Source organism: Rhamphochromis sp. 'chilingali' (genome assembly GCF_963969265.1).
Source record: "Rhamphochromis sp. 'chilingali' genome assembly, chromosome: 8".
NCBI lineage: Eukaryota > Metazoa > Chordata > Actinopteri > Cichliformes > Cichlidae > Rhamphochromis > Rhamphochromis sp. 'chilingali'.
The window spans coordinates 16912020-16926365 of NC_137935.1; the positions used below are offsets into that span (position 1 = coordinate 16912020).

Sequence of the window (14346 nt, forward strand, 5' to 3'; positions counted from 1 at the left end):
AAAAATTAACAATAACTATTGATGAAATGCAAAGTGGTGTACAATTACACAGAGAGTGAAAAGAAGTGAGTGACAAAGAAACACTCAGTGCATCATGGGAAGCCCCCAGCAGCCTAGGCCTGTTGCAGGGTTACTAAGGGAGGATTCAGGCACACGTGATCCAGCCCTAACTATAAGCTCTATCAAAAATGAATGTTTTAAGCCTAATCTCAAAAATAGAGAGGGTAAATGTCTCCTGAATCCAAACTGGAAGCTGGTTCCACAGAAGATGAGCCTGAAAGCTGAAGGCTCTGCCTCCCATTCTACTTTTAAATATCCTACAAACCACAAGAAAACTACCAGTATGAACGCAAAGTGGTCTATAGGGGTGCTATGGTACTATGAGGCCTTCAATAAAAGATGGGGCCTGGTTATTTAAAACCTCGTATGTTAGGAGAAGGAGAGGTGCACTTCACTAGAGTAGCTTTGCATGATTCATAGTTCAAAACAGTCCATGTTTATTTTATACTAGGACAAGCTGCTCAGTTTATCTGAAACAAGCTGTTTTATCTTCTATCACTTGAAGCCTCAGCTATTGGCTACAAGGGATTAGTTATATGCTGACCTCATTTTCTGAATCTTTTGCATTATTTAATATCAGCATCCACCATTGTAACTGTATTTGTACGGGCAGAAAATAAGTAAAAACATGTGTGTACTTTTGGTCACTACTGCAGCTTTCATTTCATGCATTATTCATTGTGAAATGCTAAATATTTATTTATCAGAGCCTTTACTTTCAGGAAAGTGACTAATATAGAAACACAGTAATGCACATATACACAGCAGTCAGGGAAAGCTGTTGCATGCATGCATTCGTCTTGTTTCAAACTGTTTTACGTCCTGTCATTATACCAACTCAGAGCCTTCTATGCCCTTGAAAGAAGCCAAGCCCCCTTTTCAAAGTCACTTTTCTCACTTATCTCAGATAATAACCACACACTATTCGAGTTTTAAGCACAAACTGCTATGTGCACTGGTTGGCTTTTCGACAGACGGAGCCCACTTAGATTGCACAGGAAATAGTTTATTACAGGAAATGGTTTTTGACATCTGATCCAAAGAGAGGGATTGTGGGCGGGGACAAGAGCCAGCTGCACAGGTGGATCAAGATGAGGACGGTGTTTTCTCCAGACAGATCAGCTGATAAAAGCCTCTGACTGACCATCAGTCAGTCAGCCTCTTCCCACTCCGCCTTTCCTGAAACACACACAGAAACAGCTCACGGCTCACAACCTCGGCACACATTCACCGGATCTGCTGCGATTGTCATCTGGATCCAACTCTCTGCAGAGGGGGAACATGAGGCCAGCATGTTTTCTGTGTTCACGCTTTTATAAAGCCTTCCTGTGTCGTATTTGTTAGTCAGCCAGCAGGAATAATCGCCAAAAAACAGGCTTTGAAATGAGATACTGCATAAAATCTGAGCCATGGAGATATTTAAAAGTTATTTAAATGAATGTTAATTTCAACTGAGCGGTCCTATTTAATCTGTGGGTGTACTGCTAAGGCTGAACCAAATGTTGTGACTGCATGTTGCCCCTTAATTATCATGTATGAGAGCGAAGTTTGAGGGTTTGGAAAAGTTATCTTTGTGTGTTTCACACTAAAGAGAGGGGGTAAAGTGGTGAAGTGGTACTATTTAAACTACCGCACTACTAATTTAAAGCTAGAAAAATACACAGTTTCTACTTTTACAAGTGTTGCAGTTACCTCCTGTAGGATGTAACCCAATGTTTTTCTTTTTAACTTTGGACCAATTATATTTGCCTCCTCTGCTTTGGGACTTTTATAGTCTAAGGTCATCTGAAACAGGGCTTGGTTCACAATTTCAGAACACAACGGAAGGATGTTTTACATGTCTGCAACAGAAAGTATGAGTAGTTCAGAAGCAACTTTCCCACTTTAGATTGTGTCCTTAGTTTTTGGAGGCAAATGTTAAAGAGCATTTTAAAAAATCAACTTATTGTATATTAGCAAATGCGTTTATTTGGTTCCAACACCTTCATCTTACCAACCTTGGCTCAGTCCTGACTGACCTGTTGGGACTCACTGGTGTCAAGTGCAACAAGCTTACTTTATGCCTTTAGTATGTGCACTATTTTTAATATGCGTCTGTTTGTATGTTGTAGTCCTCAAAGCCCAAAGTTAGCATCCCTTTATCAGCCATTGTGGAGGTGCGGACCACCATGCCGCTGGAGATGCCTGACAAGGACAACACGTTTGTTCTTAAGGTAGGAAATACACAAATATTTGTGCACAACAACTTCCTGCTTAACATCAATAACACTGAAAAACCCTACATATGAAACAGAACTTAAAAAACGTCTGGTATGCAAATCAAGTACACCATGACTTTGCTGAAGTCAAGTTCCACTTCACCTGTTTTTTGGTGGGGTTTTCTTTTTTTGCTTTGACGTGGTGCACTGAACACAGCTCGGTGTATGACTGCAGTTTTTGGCTGCTTCCACAGGTGGAAAACGGGGGAGAATACATCCTGGAAACCATCGACTCGCTGCAGAAAAACTCGTGGGTTGCTGACATCCAGGACTGCATAGACCCCGGGTAAACCACCAGATAAATATTTGCTGTTGACTGAAGATGGAAAGAAGGAGAGAGGGACGGAAGCGGGGGCGGAGGAAAGAGTGGACGGGAAAAGGGGGAGGAGGGTGAACACACACAGTCATTAATCATCCAATTACTAGAGTTTTTGACAACTTTCTTGAGCATAAACATGGGCGAGCTTGCACCGCGGACATTCCTGCCCAGTTTCTTGGACGAGTGGACATTTGTCAGTGCAGCTCAGGACATAAACAGAAAGGTCGCTTGTGTAGGTGCTTGTAGGATTTGTGTAGAGTCGTCTGTTAGGACTCACTGATGTTTGTTTGCTCATGTGTGTGGATGTGTATACGTTCCTGCGGTTCTTCTGACCCAACTGCTTGTGTACAGTGACAGCGGCGATGACATCGAGTTGGCGTCCTGTCCTCATGGTCAGGCCTCCAAAGAGTGCTCCATGGTGGCCTCTTGCAGCTGCGAGCTGCTTTCTGAGGGTGAGCGTAGAGACTTTTTTTTAGTCTCCGATGCAGCACCGTGTAACATAACGTGAACATGTTTTGACACTGACCAATACAATAATGTATAAAAACATGTTTAGGAGTGTACCGTGCTCCCGAGAGATCGTGCTCTACAGCAGCAGAGCATTACAGCACCTCCTCAGTCCGTTGCAGGGAACCTCCTTTTACCCAGCACCCATCTCACATGCCTTTAGAGCGCTTCCTCCAATCCCCAGAGGCCCAGGGCTCCAACTCCTCTGCAGGTAATGATGAATTCATTTTATTTTCCTTACAGGGTGATCCAAGCAGGTTTACGAGAAAATAAACATGAGAAAATTACAGATGGGGAAAAATAAACCGTGGTTTCTCCTGTGATGCTGCTTAGGTGGCAGTGAAGGATCAAAAGACTCAGATGGAGATGCCAGTTTGGCAGGTTACCCGTGGTTCCATGGCACGCTGTCCCGCGTACGTGCAGCTCAGCTGGTGCTTGCCGGTGGGGCGAGAAGCCACGGGCTGTTTGTGATTCGTCAAAGCGAGACGCGTCCGGGCGAGTACGTCCTCACCTTCAACTTCCAGGGCAAAGCCAAGGTGAGATGATTAGATGGACGATCTGCAATGTCATGTGACTGAAACTTGCACATTGGAAATGATTTCAGTTTTATCTGGTGAGCTGGAAAAAATAAATGTTTATTTTTTATTTTCGTTAATTAAAAAAAATTGGCAGCTTTAACTAAATGACATACATATTGTTTTGTTCTGTGAATTCTGGGGACTGCAGTTGCTCAGGCTCTGGAAAAGCTGCAGTAATGTCAATGTTTTATGTTCTCTTATGTAACATGATCCCTGCACATCACATCCTGCCAGCCGGCAGTGCTGAGGAAGTTTCAGCTGCCACCTCTTCCTCTGGTGTCAGCCTTGGGCGGTCTGCCACAGCAATAAGTCTCTCAAATAATGTCCTGACCTCTATCTTGGTCTGGTTTGTCTGATTGTTTCTGATGCTCACTGTGTCTCGCACTTTGCTTTGTCTCTCGTTTTTCTCCTCTTCTTTCTCTACTTCCTCTCTCTACTTGTTAATGCCCCCCACCCTCCACCTTTCCACTCTTCCTACCAGCACTTGCGTCTGTCAGTTAATGAGAATGGGCAGTGCCACGTCCACCACCTCTGGTTCCACACCGTATCGGACATGCTGCGACACTTCCACGCCCACCCCATCCCTCTTGAATCTGGAGGCTCAGCTGACATCACATTACGCTCCTATGTACAAGTGCAGCGGAGCTCAAACACAGGTAATCAGTGCAGTAACTTACAACACATGTTGTGTACACTCGACGTTTACTTTATTTTGGTATACCTTCTATTACTAGTACTTTCCCATGATTTGAGTCTCAGCACTCAGATATGGTCTTCTGCATTCCTTAGTTGTAAAAAGTGGTTATTTAAGTAACTGTTGCCTTCCTATCAGCGAAAAGCAGTCTGACCACTCTCCTCTGATCGCTGACATCACTCACTGGATTTTGTATGTTTCTTTGTAAACCTAGAGATGGTTGTGGGAAAATATTCCAGTAGATCTGGAGTTTCTGAAATAATGAGGCCAGCCCATCTGGCAGCAACACTGTGCCATGCTCAAAGTCACTTAAATCACCTTTCTTCCCCTTTCTGATGCTCAGTTTGGACTTCAGCTGGTGATCTCAGCCGTGCCATCTCTACATGCCTAAATGCACTGAGTAGCTGCCATGTAATCAGGCAACTGGATATTTTCATTAATGAGCAGTTGAACAGATGTACCTAATAAAGTGGCAAATATAATTTTAGCTGCTAATTTGCTGAATTTTTACTCACAAACCTAATAATCATTAACACTAATGATTATTAGGTTGTTATGAACTCAAACTCAGACTCCACGTAAGGTTTCCTGTGGAGCTTTGGACCTGTTTATATCTCACTGTTTATCACATGAACCCTGCAAACTAGTTCAGGCGAGCAACTTGAGCTCCACTGCATCATATACACGTAACATATTATACTATTTATGCTGCAGAATTTCCCATCTGCTCACTGCTGCCTTGCTTTTCTGCAAGCTGTTTCAACCCGTTCACCATCCAGCTGTCGGCTCTAGGAAGGATTCACTCACCAGTTTTATACGTAGAATATTTGTGGAAATCGATAAGCTTGGACCTAAACTCTTAACTGTAATAAATCTGTAACTGTAAAGTGTAACGTCAAACCAGTGGCGTCATTACTCCACAGATCTGATGTAGGTAATATAACTGGATACACTGCAATGCACCAGCAAAGGCAGAGAATTCGAAAACTGCAAGCTGGTAAACACAGATGTAAACAATACTGGATTTAAAAGACCCACCCCCACCTTCTGCCCTCCACTCTCCTGGCATGGGATAAATGCCCTCCTGTACAGGAGAGTGAGGGGGCGATTATACCGCAGGAGTTTTGCATGCAGGCCGAGACTCCGGCTCCTAGCCACTCTGGTGGTCACAAAGAAGTCCTCTGTTTCCTCAAATGCTGCACACACTCACGCACTCATTGACAGACACACGCACACACACACACAGTGAGGGTTTGATTCAGGGTGTAAAAGACTTTATTGATACGCTGGTCAGGCGTGTCTTTGGCAACAGTGTTGTCGGTGTTATTGCCCTCTGAGAGAAAGGATAATAAAGGAGGTTCGCACCGCCTGTGTTTACACACTGCTCTGTGAAGAAGCTTTTTACAAGCAACTCTCTTAATGGAAGCCAGCAAACAAATAGCAGTAGCAGAGAATATTCTGTATAATTAATATGTCCTCTATTAAAAGGATCCCTTTCTTCTCCCCACAATCTCCTACAGATGTGACCTCGCCTCCAGTCCTTACTCCATCCAGGGATGCAATGTGCCGAACAGATTCAGCCCAGCCAGCTCTTCACCTTCCTGGAATCGCAGCACCTACGGGGCCTCCATCTGATGCCCCACTTTCCTCAAGCACCTCCTCCTCACCCACCGCCCTTCCCTCCCTCTCCCGCAGCGACCCAGGTACTGGAGGAGGAGTAGGTGGAGGCTTGCAGAGCCGGAGCAATAGCTCTGAACGTCTGCTGGAGGCCTCTAGTGGTACATCTGATGACTATCATGATGCTGATGGGACTCGCAGGGCCCGAGCTGTGGAGAACCAGTACTCTTTCTACTAAATGACCCAGGCCAGGTCCAGAAAGTTGGAAGCTACATTGGGCTCTCCTCTGCTGATGATGAAAATGGTCCAAATCACTGGATCACTAAGCATCCAGTTTGTCGGTTTTTATTTCAAGGCAATTTCCTGTTCCTCTGATTTGACAAGGGATGGGATGATAATGATCCTTAGCAGCGTGGCCATGCTCATAAAAACCCTCCGCCTCTGTGGATTTCTCTGTGGATGCCGGTTAATGGGAAACAGTGAGGGCTACAGGTAGGAAAGGATGGGTTAAGGTTGAGAAGAAGCTGTTTAAAAAAAACAGAAAAAGGCTGTGGTGAATGTAATCGTAGGTGGAGAAAGCAAGAGGAAGTCATCCAGTAGAGTCATATGGCTTTGATTCATCTCTACTGACCACTTCCCGTTCACCCTTACCCATAGTTCCCTGGGAGCAGAGCCCGTGTCACCACCCTGCTGAAGGCTTGCGAGTTTAAAATGACCCCGAAGAAACAGCCCCTCCCTTATGAGCTCTGTTAATGTTTGTAAAGCTGCTTTGAGCCCGTCCCGGATATCCTCACTTTCCCTGTGGGCTTTCCCTACAGAGTCCTGCCCTGGGTCTTTGCTCTCCACTAACATAAGTACAGCAATCATGGGTGTGTTAGTGTTAGCTCGGAGATGTTTTTTCCCAAACATGTACAGCCTAAAGGGTCTTAGTGCCTGACAATTATCTGATTAATTTACTGTTTGAAACATACCGAACCTGCATACCTGCATACTGAGAGCATTTTCTTCTACACAGACACACACGGTCATATGTTGTGTTACAAATCAGTTTAAAGCTGTTTAAATGGAACATGAACAATAGAAGTCTGCACGAACAGGGAAGCGTGGCTCCAATTTTGTCGTCCTACTGGGGTATTTCTATGAGTGTGTGGTGGTGTAGTAGAGTGCAAATATTTTTCGATGATCGGTGTGCTACAGTAGTGTTTCTGAAACATGGTTTTCGGGGTCCCTCCATCTGGTGACGGTTCTGTATTCACGCTCAGCATATGAATAACCTGTAGATTAGATATCCTGTTTATATAGATCACATTAAAGTAATGCCTTGAAAATATAATTATACCAAATCCAGCATTTATCGGAGGGACTTGGGACATGTTGTTTTGAATGGTAGCAGTATTGTACACTGTATATGTGGCCTGCAGGTGAGCTTTTGGGTGTGACCTGGAATGACACAGCTAGTTAAATAAAGGGTACTACATGGCCATGCTTGAATGGACAGATATGGCATCACTGCTTTAATTTGTGCCGACATGGGAATAAGCTTTATGCAGAAAATTATTCAAGAAAAACATCATTTTCACAAAAGGAAAAGTGTGACATTTTTGGAAATATTGCTAATAACTAATTAGTGTAATACAACCAGAGCCCCGTCACTTCCTATCACTGCCTCTGTTATACTTACATTGGAGAGTGAAAAGCAGCAAAGCGTTCAATGAATGGGACAGAACAGAGCTAAACATTAGCAGAACTTATTTGGACCTGCGCCGGATCATTTCAATTTTCGGAAAATTACTGTCAGTCATTTTGATTTTCTTACAGTGGAACAGATTTTGCTCGTTGCAAGCTAGAGCCACACGGGATTTATGACAGGACATCCTCCCTCGGAGGCGTGTTTCCAAAGCTGTGACTCGGACTGACATTAGCACTGTAGTCAAACTAAAACAGAAACTCGCCTGAGTGTAAAAAGCAGTCGGTTATTGTGGTAAGTGGTGACTGTTGTCAGGTGATTGCTGGTAGAAATCGCACGGTGCTTATTTGATGTCTAGAAACCAGACTTGTCACTAGGTGACCCTCTGGAAAGTAAAAACTGAACTATATCTATGGTGTCAGACACTTTTTTCAAAAACATGGTCAAAATTTGAAATGCTTTTTGGCCACATGAATGTTACAGCTACCACAGGACCAAAGTTGATTCTGGGCTATCTTGCAAGTGCCCCGTAGTTCAGGAAGTTCTGTTTCCTGTGAAGCCACGCTGCCAACAGGTAGCTAATTTAAATCAAAGACTGGAAACACAGGGAGCAGTTTTCCTGGCCAAGACTCGCTTGTGTAACATGTACAACAATATGTTCTGATTGCATGCTGGACTAATTTTTGGCTGGAGCTACTTTCCAAGCAACCTGCAAGCTCGCCCAAACAGAGCACATACTTGCAGTTTGGGATTTGTGCTAAATAAAGGAGACATAAATGAGCCTCGGAGAAGCTCATAGATGGATATTGTCACCTCTAATGGAGTCAGCCTATCTTAGCTGAACCCTCTTTACCTCCAGTCTTAAAACTGGGGCAGGCAACATGATTTTGGCACCAGTGAGCAATAATCCAAGAAAACTATGATTGGATTCCTGCATCTCTCATGGCTTTGTTTTGAAGGTTTAAAAACTCTAACCTGTGGTAGGGAGACTTTGTCCAATCACAGGTATTTTCAGGCCAGATTAACTGTGCAGTATAGAGAATTTTAAGTCCATCTGGAAAGTGTTGGCATAGTAGATTAAGCAGAACCCTTCAAAGTACGTGCATATGCTAGTGCTCATCAGATGAAAGGCTCTTAGATTACAGAGGGCAGATGAGGAGTTTTTTCCTTCTAGATTTCTGCCTGTTACGCTCTTATTCTAATGAATAATCTAAAAGATAAATTTGGCAACTGCAGCTTCACATTTCCTGTCAGTCATCTCAGCAATCTCTTGGCAAGGCAGTGAACAAGCATATTTCCTAACATGTCAGTCTTTTTTTTTTTTCTTTCTCCTTAAAGCATAAAAAACAGACAGTGCAACAGCCAAGCGAGCAGCTGTTTGTAACAGGTGGCACATATGCAACACTTTTCTTCAGTTGTAATAAACATATCAAGCGTTAACTGCCCCTTCAAGCGCGGCCATGTAGCCTCACAGGTGATTGCAGTCGAGGAGCGGACGGAGCGGTTCATGTGCCAATTTGAATCCTATTTTTGAGACATATTTATTCCTCAGCCGTTGTAAAATTACATTTTTCCTATTGAGTCTTACTTATGTACAATTGATTGATTCTTCTTGTTTGTTTGCAAGAAAGCCATCTCACATATCGCAGATTACTCATCGTCTCCCTTTTATTTTCTTAACACTCCTACAGCCGAGTTTTTCTGTTGTCTGGCTGAGTTTTGAAGAGTCTGTGCAATTTTGTACAAAGTGATGTACTTGACATACTACTTTATATTTCTGTGAATAAAATGTGAACAAACTTTTGCACGCTTTCTCCAGTTATTCCCGCTGAGACATCACAGGTCAAAAGTTCAGGCAGGTAACAGACTTGAGAGTTTCAACAAACATATTCTCATAAAGTGCCGAAAGTAGCACAGAGACAAAAAGAGACCTACTTATGAGTCTGTGTTAACAGAGGTATGAAAACTCATATGTACCGTGGGTTTGCTCGCTGTTTGTGTGTTTATATTTAACGCAACCACCCACCTTTATTCTATAATTTAAGCTCTACGGCTGACATAAAATGACCTGCCATACTTTCATGCTCCCCACGTAGACTCATCAGGGTGGCCAGTGATCTCAATTTAAAAAGCCACAGTTTACAAATGTTTGACTTATGCTAGACAACAAGTTAAAGACATGAGTCAATATTTGTAGTGCTTTTATGTCTTTAATATGTTACAGCTTGCATGCATTCATACTCACACAAAGAGCCTCTGGGAGCCTGTCAGGCCTCCAGCTGTAACCTAGTGATCATTTCGTTGTGCTCAGATGCCCTCTACAGGTCAGCTCTTGTAACATTGGGGGGGACAAACACGGGTGCTCTGTGCACATAGTATTTAAGTAGTAATTATTTTCCTGCAAACACCAATGCAGTATCATATAATGCATTTTTTATTATTAATTTCTATTCATGAGGACATGATACAGTTATCTCACAAGGAAAAAGAAATCTGGATTCAGGCACCGCAGCAATTTCCTAATGTTGTAAACCTGCTCAACATTTGGCAATAAACCCCTTTCTGATTCTGATTCTGAAACTAAAACGTAATTGCTTCTAAGCTGGGCTGAATCCTCGGCTCAGGTAATTATTAGGTAACTGCAGCGCTTTCAACTCACAGCGAGAATACAAGAAGGGTTTGAGTTCTTTGGCCGGGGACTTTATCTCTGTACCTTTATAGGTTCTCTCCCTTTACACATGCATGTTAGAGTAACGTGTAATTCTAAATTGGTCATAGGTGTGAATGTGAATATGAGTGCTTGTCTCTCTGTGTTAGCCCTCCGTGTTGTTGTCCTCTGCTTCTGGCAGCTGGAACAGACTCTGCCCTGATGCTGAATCAGTTAGGAAGAAAAGGGATGCACTGCACAGTTTTGTATTTTTCGTACTGGAGCTTTCCTCACACATAATAATCGACTTTAAATTTAAATTTTACAATACATAAACATATTTACACTGAAATACATGGAAGGAGGTGCAAGTATGTAATGCAACTAATACCAGCTTAATCTTATATGGAAACTTGTTTTTGCCACTGAAAAGTCAAAATAAGGAACAAGATTGTAATTTTAAATTTTGACTTATGTATGGCAAAAAATATATATTTGGTACCAAATCTTTTTTTTCCCCAGTGGGACAAAAAAAAAAAAAATCCATAATCTTCAAATTTTACTAAAGTGATTTTTCCACATTACAGAGCTGGAGTATAAGGAAGGCCAAAAGAATTGTGCATTATACAGGAAGGACAAGTTGAATGATCTTCGTCCTTTTGCAGAAGTTTGATAGACAGAAATCAACCTGAACCACCAAAAGCTCTCTGACTTCAGCCTGCTACTACAGAAAATAGTATAGGTGCTAGAAAGACTAACCCAAGTCTATGCCAGGTACATGGTTTGCAACATGTTTCTACACCTATTTCATAGATGCACAGAAAAGAAAAAGGGTCCAAAGAAGTCAAAGCTCCAGCAACATTTGCAGTATAAAGAACAGCTTTGTGATTTTTACCAGCCTGCTGCCTTCATCAGGGTAATCTTAATACTACAGGTGTTGTTGGAGCTTTGACCTCTTAAGACATAAAAACATGAAATGAGGTAATGAGGACATCACCCATACACTGAGTGTATCAGGGGTGTCAAATGCAGGGCCCTGGTAACACGAACCGTTACACTACAGGACAGCAGCGACATCTTTAACTTGTTCATAAAATCCACAAACATCACTGTACATGAGTGAAAATGGGTCAAAGTTATTGTTGCTTTTGTTAGTTACAACAGCTACATGTGAAGGTTTTGTGCTTTTGCAGGTCCACTGTGGTGTTTAATGCGGGTTTCGCTCCAATCATCCGACTGTGGATCAAAATGGGCTGCCGGTGACTACAATGACTTTGACACCCCTGACTTACATTCAAGTCCCCAACCTGTGGGGTGGTTTACAGTTTCCACTGCCTTCGATCCATCGCCCTTCTACACGTGGAGAAACTGAAACATTCAGTTGTTGTCGTACAGCATCCCTGCCTGTCTCAACCAGGTTTTGCTTTCTGTAATCATTCCTCATGTTTACACTGGTCATTAAGGACGTGTTCACACCATGTGTGCATAGTGCTCACAATGAACCAATACATACAAAAAAAAGGGACATTCAGACAAATGCACAACCTGATTTTCCACTTAGCGTAGGCACAGGTTGTTGGATTTAAGCGATCCTCTTCTTAAATGAACTTTCAAAACCTTCAAAACCCAGTCTCTTTGTTTCCCTGAAAAGCAGTTCCACCCTGAGCTCAGGCAGATATAGAAATAGTGAGCTGCCAACAAAAGAGCCTGTCTTTCAAGAGGACATCCTCTTTGAAATGGGGACAGCTGAAGGCTCATTTTAGCTTCAGTTTTTTGACTGGAAGGGGAAAACTGGGGCTTTTGTCCAACATCGCTTACAATAAAAACACATCATGCGTGATTTAAAGGTCAATTCTATGTCCTGTGAACTATTAAAATGAAGCCTGGCCTCTTTTTTTGTCATCACTAAGCATGAACAGGAGGAATGACTGTAAAAAACAAGAACTCTTTTGGTTTTTTTCAATCGAAGACTTGAGAAATGAACCCATGTTTTTAAACAATCAGTATACAGTACAGACACGGAGCCTAACAAGTTGCTGCTTGAAACAGCTTAAATAATCCGAGTGAGACGGTTTGTTTACTCCTGAAAACAACTGAACCTCTTCAGCTGTCAGCAACTGTGCAAACACTTCCCGTCTCCACCTCCTCACCCTGAGAGTCATAAAGTGCAGCCCCAGAAGCGCCTCCGGCTGCCGCTTCTATTTCAAGGCCCGTTGACATTGATAATAATTAGCCCTGCCATGGCCAGCAGCATTACCACAGCCACCTCCATCATTTTCTTCTGCCTCCACCTGCTATGATGCTTCTTCAGCTCCTCCTCCATCCGCTGCTTCCTGGCTCTCTGGTCCTTCTCTCTCTGCAGCTGCTCCCCGTAGTGAGCCTGATAAAAGGCATCAAAATCAAATATGGGCCTCCCTCCAGGTTGGGAGAACTGTCTGGCTCTCTGCTGAGGTTTTTGTTGGGAGCCCGTGGATCTGCTGGAAGCCTCCTTGCTGGAGGGTCTGCCTGCATTTTGGATGTCTGCCCGGCTCAGGATGCCGCGGTCGTACTTCCTCCTCAGGCTGATGTTTCCCAGCACGGTGTAAGCCTCGCTGATATCAGAGAAGCGCTGGGTGGCCTCCTTGCTCCCGGGGTTCTTGTCAGGGTGGTAGATGAAGGATTGCTTGTAGTAAGCCGTCTTGATCTGAGACTGCGTGGCACTGAGAGACACTTTGAGGATGTCATAATAGGCAGTCCTGCTCCTGTGCAGCAGAGGAGCGTCTTCTGACCTCCAGCTGTAGCTTCTAGCTGCTGTGAAACTTGACTTCAGGGCGTCATGGAGCAGATTCAGACATCTCAGTCCGTGTCCACTTCCCAGCCTGTCTGATCCAGGATCTGCCAAGATGAAGGTAAGCGTGCAGAGAGCTCGGCGCTGTTGGGGGGACCTGAAGGCGTCAGGGTGGATGGAGACAGCTGCTGTCGTCCACAGTCTCATCCTGCAAAGCAGCAGCTTCTTCTGGAGGAAAAGAGCAGCTTTATGAGCTCGCAGGCTCCCCGTGTTTTCTAAAAATTCGGTGAAACCGGAGGCAGCCGCACTCTCCAACACCTGACTCCCGCTTTCCTTCACTGTGGAAACTTTCTCTGACCTGAGAAGTGTTTCTGTGCTTTCTGAAGCTGACTGGACTGATTTCTCTGTAACCCGACCGGAAACGAAGGCATGGTTTGTTATAAGACACCCGGGACTTCCTCCGGGGCACACGGCTCGACTCTGGCTGGTTTTGAGAGCAGACAGCCGGTAAACTCCGTTCCCCAGCCTTTGACCGACCTCTGCCATTTTACCGAGCAGGGGCCGGAAAACAGCTGCAGCATCCGGCGCGTGAGAGAAAGAGGACCCAATCAGAGTCAATGTTTACAGGAAGTAGTCAAACACAACCGACCAATCATTTAGCAGAGCACCAGTAACATAAAGATCAACATTAACACGTTATTTCTCGTGTAAAATTAAAGGAAATTAGGACAATTGATTATCTTTATCTTCTACAATGTAAAAAAATTTGAGAGAGATTTAATTTAAGTCCTTTTATTTTAATGAAATGACAATTTCTCATTCTTAAAACATTATTTTTATTTTCTTTTGTAATGTAAAAGACAGAGTAGCTACCCATGCAACAGCGTCACAACCTTTGATAAGATAATTCCAACTTTGTTACTGTGTGATTAATTAAACGTGAATTTTATAGAGGAAAGGGTTTCTATCTCTCTGGATGCAAAGTAAGACGGATAAGAGGATTTCATGAATGAATTAGTTTCTGCATAAAGTTCCTGTTTTTGTTGGAGTCAAGAGGAATGAGAACCTGGATAAAGGTGCAAAAAATAGACAATAAATCATATCACAAAGATGCAGCACGATGAAAAGATATATTAAAAATAAACAGTAAGTTGGTGATGATATGGAGGGCCAAAAATGATTATAATTAGTGATTATAATAATGTAATAAAT

The 14346-nt window shown here is 43.2% G+C and overlaps 2 protein-coding genes across 3 annotated transcripts in view; one reads left to right on the forward strand and one right to left on the reverse strand.

The window, feature by feature from the left end:
* The window catches only part of sh2b2 (SH2B adaptor protein 2), a 30387-nt gene extending 20867 nt beyond the window's left edge, over window positions 1–9520 (forward strand). For both annotated transcript variants that reach the window (XM_080888234.1, XM_080888235.1), the window contains exons 3-9: window positions 2172–2273; window positions 2513–2604; window positions 2989–3089; window positions 3194–3355; window positions 3478–3680; window positions 4204–4378; window positions 5937–9520. In XM_080888234.1, coding sequence (XP_080744360.1) covers window positions 2172–2273; window positions 2513–2604; window positions 2989–3089; window positions 3194–3355; window positions 3478–3680; window positions 4204–4378; window positions 5937–6271 — 1170 coding nt within the window. In that variant the 3' untranslated portion in view covers window positions 6272–9520. The remainder of the gene's footprint in view (window positions 1–2171; window positions 2274–2512; window positions 2605–2988; window positions 3090–3193; window positions 3356–3477; window positions 3681–4203; window positions 4379–5936) is intronic.
* A 401-nt stretch (window positions 9521–9921) lies between these two features.
* On the reverse strand, window positions 9922–13711 carry dnajc30b (DnaJ (Hsp40) homolog, subfamily C, member 30b). The gene has a single exon (XM_080889445.1). It carries the CDS (start codon window positions 13678–13680, stop codon window positions 12571–12573), a length of 1110 nt encoding a protein of 369 aa, XP_080745571.1. The 5' UTR covers window positions 13681–13711; the 3' UTR covers window positions 9922–12570.
* Window positions 13712–14346: the final 635 nt, after the last annotated feature.

What these genes read in the sequence shown, in the direction of transcription:
- dnajc30b (XM_080889445.1), bottom strand. Translation starts at nt 13,680, where the DNA reads ATGGCAGAGGTCGGTCAAAGGCTGGGGAACGGAGTTTACCGGCTGTCT.